Here is a 15,338-nt window from a genome sequence, read left to right on the forward strand (position 1 = left end):
CAGGCGAAAGTCTCTTATCTCTTTCAGTCCTCTGAAGGAAAGTCAGAAGACGGGGGTTCGAGTGAAGCCGACAGGCGGCGTGTAAAGCTAAAAACAGCGTCCGCGGCACGGAGTGCTTGATGACAGAAAGACTCAATCTGGTGGCAGGACCACGGAGCAAAGCAGCGCAGCTGGTAAATGCAAACTATCCCCCAGCTTAATGGGACGGAACACATAGACCCGGGACCGGTGATCGACTGAGTTCAGATACTGTTTCAAGTCAAGTTTGATGTGTAGCAGAGCTGAAATAGAATCTCCAGATCAGTTGTTGCTGCTGAGGATTGTTTGAAAAAAATAAAAACAAAATAAATGTCTGTGTGGAACTGCTGCAGTGTACAAACAGGAGGCTAAATGTAAAGGCAGAGCCCAGGATTCGAATCATCAATTGCTCAGCCTCACACAGAAATGTGACAGCTGGTGACGCATTACCTGAGTCAGAGTGTTGTCAGAGGAGGACGAGTACTGATTCTCATTGGTTCACCTTTAAGCAACACATAAGCTTTGAATCAGCTGAAAAAAATGTAACAGCGTAAGGGTCTTATGACAGGCAAATAAACTGCATTATACAAAAAAAAACAAAAAAAAACACCACAAGTGTTTCCCGTTTATGTGCATAGCTGAGCTCTATTCATCGGTTTCGAGTGTTGACACAACTCCACATTTCCCGAAACGAAATGGGAAACATCGGGATGAAAACGGATCTTCGCCACAGAGTTTCTCACAGCCCCTCACCTCGTGTTCACGGTGAATCTCTGGACATGTCGTTACTTATGAGGCAGCACTGTAAATATTTGCCAATTTGCAGTTCAAGCCCACATGAGATGTAAGGCAGAGGTCACCTGTCACGCCGATGATCTGGTCGCCCGCTGCAACATCAGATTATCAGCTGCAGGGAAGTCAAATGTCCCCTCCGAGTTCAGCAGTTTTCAAGCGCGACGCGGAAGAGGCAGAAAAAGCCCCCATTTACGGTCCCGTCACACCAACACTCTGACCCTTCGTGTGTTATGGCAGCATTTAGACACTCCTGCGTGGATCAAAACCCCGAGCGGCTGCCGAATGCAACATTACACCAGGTCTCTTGTAAAGCACCAGCACCGCTAATATCATGAAAAGCAAGTTATGTGAGGTTTTAAAGCTAATCTTGGCAACGCTGCAGACTAATAAAGAGGCAGAAATGCTGCTTCGGGAATACCTTTAACTGCATACAGCTAGACTTAGAACAATTATTCACTATTTGAAGTGTGTACAAACATCTTGCAGTTAGAATCGTTTCCCTTCATCTTTGATTTTTTTTTTTTTTTTTTCCACTCCCTCCTCTGCACCAACAGCTTTTGTTTTTTTATTTTAGGCTAACTTCCTTTCAATGGGACCGGATGTAACACCGCATTATCGCTGCAGGAGCTTTTTTCGGGTCCTGAATTCGACAAAAGAGCCCAGAAACTCCAAGGAGGCGATGTGCCGGATGTGCATCCATGTGCTCACTGTGCAAAGCCGCTGATCTCAAAGGACGCCGTTTTTCTTTTGCGACGAACCGTTTTGGGAGGAACGGCGTTTAACTATAACTGCGTTACTAACGGCGTTATTTTTCCAGTAACGGAGTAATCTAATGAATTACTTTTCCCATCGTTACAACGCCGTTATCGTTACTGAGAATATAAAGTGGCGCGTTACTACAATTTGGTTGTAGGCTTTAGGCTACACATCACCTGCACGCTGCCTGGAGAGAGCAGGGGTGGGGATGATGACACCGTTGCAAATGCGATGATGATTGGCTGGGTGGGCGGATGACCTACTCACGCTGTCTCACTGCACGCGCTGACGACTACTACTAAACACACACGAGACAGCGACAATGGCAACGTGCCAGGGAAGTTCAAAGGTAGCGTTCTCTAACTGGAGCACACTTCTCACTCGTGGAGATAAAAGGCAAGAATGTGTATGTAACATGCACGCTATGCCGAGGGAAAAAAAACTTTATCCACGTCTGCCTCAAGTAACTCAAATCTAATGAAGCACCTTACATCAACCCATGCGAATATGAAGCACTTGTTGCTTCTGCAGCTGTTAGCCCAACCCCAAGCCCAAATGCAGCTAGCGTGAGCCCCAGCGAAGGAGGCGGAGCCACTCGAAAACAAACAACACTCGATTTTTTGGGTCAGAAACAGGTGACCACCATCACCATTTAATATTCAATATTTATGTTTTTATTTCTATGCATCTTATGGCAGGCTGCAATCTATTGAGTTCAAATAAATACCGAATGTTCTAAATTACTGTATATGGTATTTTTATTCTTCAATCAGTTAATATAAACATATTTGATGTTAAAGATGTTATAGAACGTAACAGCGTTCCAGAACATAAAAAATAACGCCACAGTTACTTTGCTGAGTAACTAATTACTTTTACAATGTGGTAACTGAGTTACTAACTCAATTACTTTTTGGGAGCAGTAACTAGTAACTAATTACTTTTTAAAAGTAACTTGACCAACACTGGCGACGAAGTTGTCGAACTAAAATGTCAGAAACGAGACAGACCTGCACAGCGTATTTTGGCTAAACGCACCGGTCAGCAGTGACATCCTAGTCAACTTTTTTTTTGTGTGTGTCCCCGATAGCGATCTCAATCATTTCAGGTTGACTCGCTGCTCAGTCTCAGTCTGGTATTTGCATTTTCCTACACCACACGGTTGCCAGCTACGGTACACACGGTATTTTACGGTATGTAAAAGTTATTCAAATGAATCCTACGTATATGCTCGACACCTCGGTAGCTCCGCAAGGCAGTAAGGAAAAAAGAGACTGTTCTATAAGTTGATTTTTCTTTCAATTTAAAACTTGCTGGACATGCTGCTTGTTGGCTTCCCATCTAACCTCATATGTAAAGCTAAATATACTCCCAAAAAACACACACATAAAATAATAATAATAAATATATGAATAAGAGGTGGCGCACTTTTTCGTACAGACCAGGTAGCGCTGTGTTGGATATGTCGAGTGGACAGAGTAATTATATACGGACTACGAAAGTGATGAAAAAACAAAAACAAACAAACAAAAAAAAAAGCCTGAAAACAACCTCATTCTCATTTACAGTGATTGGCCACAATATACGTTCAAAGCTTTGATCCAGACCCAATCCAGACCCGGATCATCAAAAACGAAAACTAATTCATTGATCGGTATAATTTCATCAGTATCTGTTATCTTATCAACAGCAAGCTTAGATCTGAACAAAAATAATTAAGCTTTAAGCAGCTAATAGTAGAATATATATATATATATATTTTTTTTCCTAATGGCACACTGAAGTACACCTCATCAACCCACTCGGGGCAAAGTGCCCCACCCTTATCAGAGGTCTTGAGCTGTGCCAACTCAACTTGGGTTTCATGGAGAATTATTATTCCACCTCAAGAGGAAACCATTCATTTCCCCACTTCAGACCATAATGAGTGAGTAGAATCATCATCCGCTGCACTCTGCAACACAGACAGCACCTGGCTCACACTTCAAGCAACCTTGACTATTACTGAATTTGAGAAGCCTTTTCATTTCCACCCAAATGCTCAGACACTCCAGGACTCACTGAAAGTATTCTGCTGCGACTCGAGTGCTTATTTGACTTTTTTTCTTTTCTTTTTTCTTTTTTTTTCTTGCACTCGTCGAATTTCAACCCAACAAGGTTTTGTATGAATAATACAGAGATAGTGTTTTCATAAGCCCTCTGTCTCCCAAACAACTTAGAAAAACTAGTTTTGTTGTCTTGGACAAACGCGCAAAAACAACAGGTCGCACTGAGAAAAAATTCAAAAGAAACATAGTCTCTGCTCCGTATTAATGTGGCGCACTCCTCCAACAATCTAATTCCTGTCTGCACACAATGACAGGAGAAATTCTGCCCCCAGGCTTGATTTTGGTTTTGCAATCTCCGGTTAGGCAATGCCTCCTGTCAATCAAATAAACAGATAACACAAACTGCCACCATTACAACTGGAAGTTTAAAACCCCTGGTTTGCAATTTGGCACCTTTCCGTCATGCGAGGAAGCTCACGGCGCCACAAACCCACACTTGGCAATGTCCCACTGGCATTCACACTTTGTTGACCCATCTGAGGAACACTGCCTGGTCATACAACTTTACATGTGCCAATCTGGGTTGATCCGAGTCTAGATTGTGTCATACGAGGGTGAGCGTCCTCTAAGGCACCACTTTTCATGGGTTATATCTATTCGAGCTCGAATCTGTCAAATCTAATTGCGCTTTTCCAAATGCTCAAAGACGCTTAAATGTTTGGCTACAGAAAGTGAAGTGCAAACCAGTAGAGGCAGATCTCCCTGTCACGCAGGAATGGACTTTTAAGTCCACCCACATCCACTTAAACAATGTTGTGCAAGAGAAAGAAAACAGCCCTACGTGGTTGACCTTTTTCTCCACATAATCTCCTCGATGGCATTCCTAAAGCGACCTTCAGGAAATGAGAATAGTGTTATGAATGTTTGCCAACACGGGTAATGAACATAGATTTGCTGCCATTATAATACGAGAGTAACACTGTCCAATCAAGCTGTACCACATTTATACGATCTGAAGTGTTTTTACATGTTAAGAGATTTGTTTTTCAAAGTAAAACAATGGTTATTTGTCTTGTAGAATACACATTAACATCTGTTTACTTGTATGCCATGCACCAAGAGTTACTCAGTGTTTAAATCACCTACTTCTAATGTTAGGTTTGGCTTATAATCTAATCACTTACACTACACAGGCTCCTTCATACAGTCTCACATTGTCCCTTCTAGTCTCCTAATGAACTTAAACTAAACAAACCCAATTTGGATCAGCATGTATCACTCAGAGCTCCACAAAGGCCCCTTGAGGGCCAAAGGCCCCATCTTGAGCTGACTAAATATGCAACATGCACAACTACACAAGGAGGCTGGCGGATACACAGAAAGGGCACCAATAATGAGGCAGAAAGGCAAGGAGGGATTTTTTTCCATCCTTCCCACAGGGCTGCATTTCATTGCACTGCATTCTTTTCACACAACAAGCTATGCAATGCACTCTGCAGAGGTAACAATAAGCATTGCACTGGATTCCCCACAGCTTACAATAAGCCATGCATAACCCCTCCACACCCACCTGAAGAGCAGGAGATGAGGAAAACGGCGAAGGCCAGTTTTGTGGCGTCTCCCATTTTCCATCCGAATCTGATCCTCTCACTCGAAAGAGAACTTAAACAAACACACCTGTGCAATAAAATGTAAAAAAAAAAAAAAGAAAGAAAAAGAAAATCAAAACGAATGGGTTAAAAAAAAAAAATAAAAAAAAATCAAACGTCCTGTTGCTCCAAGGAGCACCGTCTCTGGAAAAGGGGCATTTTTTATCAAAACAAGAGTCTAAATCCAAAATATCCCAGGTAATGAAAGCCTACTAGTCCAAAAAAAGGAAGGGTGAAGAGGAGAATAAAGAGGAGGGGATGGCTGGTAGTATTTCCAGATTTACAGGCAAGCAATTGACGGCGACTTGGTGGTACCAAAGCCAGGGCTTTCGTGTACTTGCCAGGTCTGCAGCATTATTATGAACCGATCACCTGTGCCTGATAAGCTGTTATTTTCAGAACAGCGGCGTAGACAGCTGAGCGACAGCCGGGCAGGGCTAACATCCATCGGACTGGAAATCAAGCGCACTCCGCTGTCCAATCAAACTTCTCCTTAGTGAGCTCTGTCGCATAGCTATAAAATGTCAAAACAAATTCGAAAGGAGCATCCCCACTCTTTTAAAGCGAATGAGTGTAGATTTAAAGCGTTTGTTGTTGTTATATTCCGTGTGGAAGCTTCAGCTTCGTCCGACAGTCTGGCGGGGCTCCCCGGCCACAACCACAGCACCGTCAGCTCCAGCAGGGAAACAACCGATTGAGAGGATCCCAACGGCGTGATAGCCCTCTTCAAAGTGAACCAAACAACTGTCCCCGGTCGAAGTGACTTCAGTGAACAAGGGGAAACACTATCTAATGATAGCAATTCCCGTCAATGCTCCCGTTGATCTGTGTAGCTAAAGCAGCTACCGAGTTTAGGACGAGCTGGATTTTCCAAGTCCGTCTCCTCCTCGCCTCCTCTGGTCGGGACAATTTCAAGATGGCGTCACTGGCAACTGTCACGTCTCCCAAACTGATACATTATACCTCCGGTAAGGGTTTTCAAAGTAAATTGTTTCATTGGAATGTGCTTGATCTGCCTCCCTTTGGACCAAAAACGGGCTTTATGTGGTGACCCGAACGTCACCACGAGTGAGTCGTACAGATGGAGACATGACTCAGTGTATTAAGCTGGTTCTGGGTCCTCATTTATAGCACACTTGAACCTTACTAAGATATTTTATTTCGGCTTTTTGTGTTTTGTGTTGTTGTTGTTTTTCTCACTACAAAGCCCTGTATGATACTAGCAAAGGCAAATTGACTTAGCCAGTTCACTCTAATTGTTTTAATTAATTTTATTTGATCAATTTACTTACTTATCTGTTGATTAATTCATCAACTGATTTAATAACTGATGTAATCAATCGAAAATTTGTTGTGAGGTTTGTAACACATTTAATCATGTGCTGTTAACTAATGTTGCGAGCCTGTATTACACCAATTAGTATTCAGTATTAGTTCAAATTATTTCAAAATAGGGCCTTAAAAAAAAGCTTTGGCCAAAGGATCCTAACATTATGAGCTAGAGTTGAAGTTACATGATTTTATTTTGTGTTAGTTTGTGGGCTTTCAAATTTCAAGACTAAAATAAAATGAACCAGCCACAAGTCACAGGGAATAGAACAAGCTCAGTAGTCAAGTATTATTATTGAAAGTAGTTTTTTGATATATTTTCATATTAGGCGGGTTTTTTTTTTTTTGGTTCGCTTTAATTCTGAAAGGAAGCTTTACTCATTTCCGGTATGAAGCTGGCCAACTCTAGCTAACTTGCTTGAGCGGCTTTACGAGCTTAGGGATTGTTTTTGTTGGAGAAGGCTGTTAGTTTTGTACTCCTATTTGTGCCGTCCCAGGAAAAGAGGGGCGGCGATCTTTTCCATAATTAGAAAATAGTATCGATCATAATTGGGGGTCATAAATTATGAATCGATCATAAATCATAATTTAAATGTATTTTAAATAGGCAGTTTAAAATGTTAAAACAGATCATGTTTTTACTTTTCTGCCAAAATTACACAGCAAATGTAAAGGAAAACTGCCTCATACTCATTTAACGAACACCGGAGTAGCATCTATAAAAAAATGTTGTGATGTTTTCAGAGGTTCAAACCATAAAACATATGTTTCCAATCAGGGCTATGCCCATCACTCCTTGTAGCTCAACACCAAATGCACAAACATACTATGGCCTCATGCAGCAGTATGTGCTACTATAAAGCCACATATCACATTTCAGTATGGGTTGGGTGCAAAGTAATAAATTCTGAGAATGCCACGATGTACAGATATAGGCTAGGCCCTGTCACTAAATCTGTGTGACACTAATCTCTATAATAGCCTGGAGCAGATCTCGAACTATAAGCGCCGCTAAACGATTAGGAGGTCAAAGGTCTCAGAGGATTTCTCTGCCAAGCTGGAAGCTGAGTCACCTGTTCTTTATTGGAGTTTTGGCTTTCATCTTCAGCGAGACACATGAATATGTACATAGCTTAAAGCCGGAGGCACCAGCGAAGGAGCTCAGTTCGGTAGATGCGATCACCTTTTCAGTGATTTCCAACTCTTCTGGAAAGCACAGCTAAGCTCTGTCCTCAAAAAGTGTTTTTTCTCATTCCACAGATGACAGGGGCATTCTTTGAAAATACTTGGTTTCTGATTTTTCGTCACAACGCTTTAAGAATAGCTGTGGTCACCACCGCTGGATAATCAGATTACACTTCACCCTTCAGAGCCTTTCCTGCGTCACAGGAAGTTCTTGCTTTAACAATAGCTGCATGATCACCTTATACATCACCTGCTGGCTTTTGCATATGAGGTCAAAGATAGGTTTTTCCGATGCTGCATAGTGGCAGGATGCATCTCTACCCCAGTGACAACCAAAATGTCTTGCAGCAAGGGGGAAGGAGTTTGCTTCAGATTCATGGGCTTGTTTCTTTTATCTACTTTTCTGAAATTTTCTTCAAAAATTGCCCATTTTTTTATAAGTACAACTGTATTTTCGTCTGGATCTACGTCCCTGGATGAGATGATACACATTCGCATGCATTTTGGCAATGACAAAGGAATGACTGGGATGTGGAAGAAGAAGGTCTGTCTATCTTCCTTTGCATGGTGAAGACCTACACAGTTTGAGTCTTGGAGATTTACTGCCCATGCTAATCCCATTGCTCAACTATCAGATGCCAAATCCCCTCTAATGGCATTACACATGCCTGAATTACGTATGATGATGCTTGCTAATGAGAGCTCAGCTGATATACCTTACTGGAACCAGTGGCCCTCGTGCACAGAGTGGCTCTGCGGCTTAATGGACTCAGTATTGAGTGTCAAGGGAAGTCAAATTTATTGACAAAGTGCTTTTAACAAAAAGCAGGTTGCTTGTAAAGTGCATTGCAGAGAAACAAAGGATCTAAATACATCTGTAACTGTGAGCAAACACAGTAAAAATGCTAATAATGTGTAACAGTGAGAACAAGCGAGTGGAGCAAGTGGACACTTCAGGATTCAAGCATGAATGATGAATGGAAGGATGGAGTTTCTCATGTAGAGCTCAAATCCAGCTGCCATGTCCCGTTTGAAAGGGTCATTTTAAAAAGGGGGCCATGCCATTTTGAAGGTTAGGAATCGATCTGTGCTTTGATATGTCTTTAAAATGTGCCAAGAACAGGTTCTTGGTGCTTTAAAAGAAATAAGATGTATAGAATTACACACATCAAGTCCTGCACAAATGTTGTGGTCACAAGTTTGTTTGTTTCATAAGACAAATATCATGTCATCATCGTGTCATTTGGCAATTATCAAGAATGGTTTAATGCGTGAGGTGAATTTTCACATTGAAGCTGGTGGAGATGAAGGCTAGAATTTAGCTTACTTTTGGATAGTTTCATCTCGAGCAATGCACAGATTTTTCAAAAATCTAGAATTTTTAATTATGATGTATCTTCCAAACAAATAACTGCAAAGCATAAAGTTTTCCTCTGACTTATAGTAGTTTGTGACAATAATTACTTCAAGAAATTACTCCAGAATTGACCTCAGTGAAGAACAGGTCAATAAGTAAGAATATCAGCTGTTGCGCTTCATCGACGAAGTATTTGATGTATTTTGCGTTGAAAGTGTGAACGTATTCCCCCCTATTTTAAGACAACCCTCCATTCTGTTCAGGGATGATTATCTTTAGAACCCATTGTCTTGTTTTGTGCATGTGAACATGTAACTATGGCAACCGTAGATGCCATGACCCAAAATATGGAATTTGAGGGGTGCAACAAAGGACATTAATTCTTTAAAAAAATGGATTCAAACAACAAACAAAACAAATGTACAAAATAATTCATGTATCATGCTATTCTTTTGGCAGAAAATGCATACAGAAAAAGAATCAAATGCATGTAAAAATATGTTAAAATGTATCTGATTATAGCTTTACATTTGAATAATTGTTATGATAGTTATCAAGGAGGGAAAAGATACTTTTTTAAAAACAAAAATACACTAATAAATCTATTCTTGTCTTTTCCTTTTTCAGATTTATTCATTTTTCGCTGAGCTCGGCACTGTCATTCCACAAACCGATCAGCTTTAGCATTAAAACTGCTGACAGGTGAAGTGGATAGCAGTGGGTAATTGATTATCTCATTACAGTGGCACCTGTCAGGAGGTTGGATATATTAGAACGCACGTGAACAGTCAGTTCTGGAAGCTGATGCGTTGGAAGCAGGAAAATGGGCCGACTACTGGCTGCACAACTGGGGCGGCGTGTCTCGGAGGCATAAAATTATGGGGGTGTTCTTGGTATGCATTCTGCATTTTCCCAGTATGATGATCTGGTAGAAAGTCGAGGTTGCTTCAATCATATGGATTTTATTTTGACAGATAGAACCTACTTGCATCCCTTCTTAGCAGCGGTGTTGCCTGAATATCTCTTCCAGTAGCATGATGCACTCTGCCTCAACGCAAAATCTGATCAGCCGAACCGAGCAGTTTACAGGACTTAAAAGGACCTGCTGCAGATGCCTTTGTGGATGGATACCACAGGACATCTACAAAGGTCTTGTGAGTCCATGCCTCAGTTGGTCAAAGCTAAGCTGCTTTTAAACATTTCACTCAGAAACAGAGAGCTTTAATCTGCTGTTAAAACAAGTTCAATTCTTTAGCGAAGACCAGATTCTGGAAGGTGGGACCGGGATCCCCCCCCCCCCCCCCCCCCCCCCCCCTATTCGGCCATGAGAGTTTAAGCAAGGTTAGACGCTGATATCAGGCAATGAGTCCTGGATCTCTTTAGAGGTCTGTTCGGGTCACTCAGGTTGGTCCACAACAAACTGGTTGAGCATTTATGGAGCTCGGTTTGTTGACAGGCACTTTGTCAAGTTGAAAAAGGAAAGGGCCTGTTATAAACTGTTGACACGAAGTTGGAGACACGGTATTGTCTAAAATATCCTTGCACTCCTGCGTTAAGGTAAAAGAAGGTCAGGAAAGTTATGGGATTGGCATATGCTTTTGGCCAAATTTACAATTAACCTTTCGACTATTGCTCTTGTCTTTGCTTTCATAAAGCACCTCTACATACATAAAGACTGAGCGGAAGAGGTGGCTTTGCAAACATGAAAACAGCCTCTGTTGTGAACCCGAGCTGCTCGGATCCTTTTTGATACTCTTCAAGGCAAGGCAAGTTTATTTGTATAGCACAATTCAACAACAAGATTATTCAAAGTGCTTTACAGAAGACATTAAAACAGTAGAAATAAAAAGCAAGATTTAAAATTTAAACAAAAAAAGAAAGAAATAAGAACAATAGATACATTTAGTATTTAACATATGCTCTGAATGAGCTGCAGTTGTTAAACTGACTTTTTTGGTAGACCTGTAAAGATGCTTCAGCATCAATATAAAACTCAGCAGGGCAGCACTTCCACATCACTTCTGCGTTGTGGTTCACACGAAAAGCCCCACTTGTCTAATCAAACACTTGTGATTAAAAACAATGCTACCTGCAGATAGTTCAGTGGCTGGGCAATGGGACTTTTTTCTCTTTGTACATGCAGGCAACAGAATCGAAGCTTCTCCTTTTGCTCTTAACGCTCGCAGGAAAATGATTTATGTGCTGCTTTGGGCTTGTCGTGATGCCACTCAGAGCGATTTATCTTGTCTTGGCACTGGTGCTCGGTAGCAGTGCCAACCTCCTCCCTCCTTTCTGTTGTTTCAGCATGAATGATCTTCTCCATTGACAGCTTTGTTCATCCCTGCAGGCAGACCTGCACCTGTAACCAAAGCCTGGTGGATACCGGCCTAATTACCGTTCTCATCTGGCACCCAGCTGCCTTCCTTGTCCTTGTGTGAACCTACACAGCAAACCTCAGAAGGGGAGGCATTAGCAAGTAAAAAATGAGCACTCGCCGTTGGAGCTGCAGCATGAAAACCATGCATCTCCAAAGCAGCACAGATGGAGCTGAGGAGAAAGAGCTGTCAGAGACTCAAGGTCAGGAAGACATATAGGATCAGCTGAAAAGAACACACTAAATCCTCTGTTCCATTAACAATTGTTAATGACAACTCGTTTTTATGTCATAAGGATAGGTATTGCTGTCCTCTTAACCCCCAGGGTGCCCTTTTTGATCTGTAGCACCTACTGTTTTTAAACCCAGACACGCAAGAGCTGTCGGCAGCAGAGCCCTGTAGCACCAGGCTGTAAAGGCAGGCTGGAAGGGGGAGCGGGCTGCTAGTGCCCCAAAGGTTGATGGGTTCAGTTTGAACAGAAAATCAGAGCACAACACAGCCTGCGGAAAGTGAATGAATACAAGTGTGTCTGCATGTAAGACACTTATGGGCATTGAAAAAAGAGCATGCAACCTTCTCTTCTAGAATAAAACAATATTTCTTTTACTGGGGTGAATGTTTCTATCAAAAATGGATGTGATAAACCTCACTGGATGATGACGCAGGCAGCAGAGATGCACATTGTAATGGTTTTCATTATTCTGATTTGAGCTCAGTGTTGTTTTCACTCGTATCAAGGCCTGCTGCAGCTGAATTTATATGCAAATCTTGACCTTTGCCAAGCTGTTGAATGAAAGCTGTACATCTCTTGCTTTCCTTCCTTTTCTGTGCACTGAGCAGTTGTTTGCAGCCCGATTAGCAGAGTTTCCACCCAGATTAGGTTTCTTTTTAGTCATTTTAAGTTGCCAAAGCAGCGGCGTATTCTCTGAACCCTGATCAGTCATTCATAAAATGAAGTTTGATGTTTTTAGGTTGGATTAGACACCAAGCAGTCAAACGCTGATGAACTGAGCCACCTCTCTTGAAATATGACTTGTCCTTCTCTTTTTTTCACTCTGCAGGGGGAGATTGGGAGGTGACACGGCGCTGACAGCTCCAAATTTAATACACAGCACTCCCAAACATACATTACAGCATGACCAGGCTGGTTTGAAAATAACACCACGTTAAAGCCACGGCGGCTGCATGCTCCGAGCATGACGTGACTCTTATGCAATTGCACAATGAGACCGTGATATTTGGGGAATGCAACTCAATACCCCTAAAACCTTTTTAGATAAGTTGTTCCCAGCGTTTGCGAAGGCAGCTGCACATAAAGGGCTATTACTGAAAGAAAACAGGTTTCATCTGGGCACAAAACATTATTTTTCACAACTTTAAGCCGACTGTTTGAGATGGAGAATGTCTTACAAAACAGCTACCTTTTGCATGAAAGTTCCTACATGCAGTGCTTTAGTTGTCAGACCAGAAAAAATAATAAAAGGGTAAAAGGGGGACAATGCAATGCGATGGTAAACCCAACTATGAGTGAAATGAAATGGTTGTCATGAGAAAATCTATATAAAGGAGGTGATTCGACTTCTTCCCTTATCATTAAAGGCCCTGATTGAACAGTAACAGTAATTCTCAAGAAGCGAAAGAACTGACAACAGTAAAAATGGCAGACCAACATCAATACTGAATTGTGACCATAAAATCTAAATATCTATCTTATCCAAAGGAAATTAGTCCTGCCTGGCAGAATGAATTAATGAGGATTATTGAGGCTTTATTTGTCACAATCATGCTTTGCTTTGCTGTGGTGTTTGTTTGGTTTCTGAGGCTTAGGTGGGGTTGAGCACGTTCAAGGAAGTCTGTGGCGGAGTCTGGTCAGCTCCTGCTCTCACACCTATCCCTCCTCTGGCTTCTTATTAAGGACCTGCTGGAGCAACCAGACTTCCCCAGATTATGTCCCTACATACTGCACCACTCTCCTCTTTGTCGCCCTCGCTCTGGCTTCCAAGACTACGTCCCAAAATCCTTCTGTGGATTCTACAACCATCAACCAGCACCACCTACCTGCTTTACTAACCTGCCTGCTCGCCCAACCACGGACTCAGAACCTCTGCACCACAGCCAGCAATTTCCCCCTCTGCACCAGAACCCTCCTGGAATCTGTAAGAACAACCTGCACTATTATCTGGATTTATCTCTCACTCAAACCTTTTTCTAATCATCTCCCTCTTCTCTCAGAGACTCCCATTCACGCGGATTCCCCATCTGGTTCTCCACATCACCCATTTGTTAATAAACCTCGTCTTTACTCAAGCTCAGTGGTCTAAGCATCCATTTGGGTCCTTTTGTGAGACGGCTCAGTACGAGCTGTGACATTATTTAAGTATTTGATGAACATTAAACAACAAAATAGGGATCCTCCATACTTCTGTCATGGGAAACCTGGCTTTGATGGAGAATAATTGTACCAAGAGCCAACAGCAATAAAACTAAATAAGAGCCTCAAAAGGTGTGGAAATGTTTGAGGCAAGTTTGGGATAAGAAATCTGGTCCACATTGGCTTAAAAAATACAATCCAGAAAAGAGGTAAAGCTTCTTTGGATAGAAAATGTCCATGTGTTTTCAAATGTGTTTTCAAATAAAACATAATAAACTGTACCTGGGTAATTTTTCAGAAGATCTTTTCCCTGACCATCTCCACAGGCCAAGAGCTTAGCAATGAGAAATTTCATCCCCAAAAAGGTCTCGGTCAAGGGTGACTTATGGTACCCAGTATTTCAGTGTGGTAGTTACTGAACAACGCTGAACATTTCTGACTGGCTGAGCACTCCTGTACCTGTGTAGGACCAGTTGCTGGCCCCCAGTTTAGAGCTGGTAGACTTTAACAAAAGACAGTATTTCTGAAAGTCATTGCAAGGTTAGCATTTCAAAAGCAGTATTATACCAGTACCACACTCCATATAAATAATGACAATTGTGAATGACACTTTATGTGGTACAGCAGGCAGCATCCACAAACGTGAATTTAATTAGCAGCAGTTGTAAGAACAATCCATTAATTGTAGATTGCTTCACATGTTCTATGTTCTAAAGCACAAACAAAGCACCCCTGCGTAAACAGTGTAGTAAGGTGCCGCATTGCTGATTTGTATGAGTGCTGATGCTCTCTTTCTTCTTTTTTCACTGTCGCTTCACTGCTCCTCAGACTGATGTCCAGCAGTGAGTTAGTAAACTGACGGGCCAAAACAACCCCACGATTTAAACCCAGTTCACTTTGATGCAATCGTTCACGTCCCTAAAAGAGCTCTAAGGGATAAAAGTAGCAGGTACTTACTTTGCATGCATTTTACCGGGTAAAAATGCATCCTGTAATTTCAAATTCAAATAAGGAACCCATCCATCCATCCATCCATTTTCTACACCCGCTGAATCCGTCGGTCGGTTCGCAGGGGTGCTGGAGCCTATCCCAGCGGTCATCGGGCGAGAGGCAGGGTACACCCTGGACAGGGCAAATAAGGAACCCTCAATGAAAATAAATAGGAAAAGGTTTTAATGGAAAGAGAACTCACAGATGAGTGAGAAATCTCTCACCCTGCTTTTCGAATTTTCTTAGATAAACTTTCTTTTTCTAATTATTTCCGTCTTTGCTAACCTTCACATAAAGTGCATTGGGAACAACATCTTTCTTTAAAGCAGCCCTATTTTTTCTTTGTACCAAGCACACCGTTCAGACACCTCCTTGATTGAACAAATAAGAATTCACAGTTTTTCACAATTAGTTTTTGACTGTATAAGTTTGCCATTTGTCCTTCACTGAGCGATGCAGTTATGG

General features: G+C 41.8%; 1 protein-coding gene across 3 annotated transcripts in view; it reads right to left on the reverse strand.

Moving 5' to 3' along the window:
* The window catches only part of acvr2ab (activin A receptor type 2Ab), a 53,791-nt gene extending 47,598 nt beyond the window's left edge, over positions 1 to 6,193 (reverse strand). For 2 of the 3 annotated variants that reach the window (XR_012770597.1, XM_075477641.1), the window contains exon 1: positions 5,188 to 6,192. Coding sequence is in view for 1 of the 3 variants with exons in the window: in XM_075477641.1 (XP_075333756.1) it covers positions 5,188 to 5,242 (55 nt within the window). In the remaining 2 variants the exon portion in view is untranslated. Of the gene's footprint in view, positions 1 to 5,187 lie in introns of all 3 variants that reach the window. The other variant, XR_012770598.1, reaches the window with a different exon arrangement.
* Positions 6,194 to 15,338: the final 9,145 nt, after the last annotated feature.

The sequence above is a fragment of the Odontesthes bonariensis genome, chromosome 11 (assembly GCF_027942865.1).
Source record: "Odontesthes bonariensis isolate fOdoBon6 chromosome 11, fOdoBon6.hap1, whole genome shotgun sequence".
NCBI lineage: Eukaryota > Metazoa > Chordata > Actinopteri > Atheriniformes > Atherinopsidae > Odontesthes > Odontesthes bonariensis.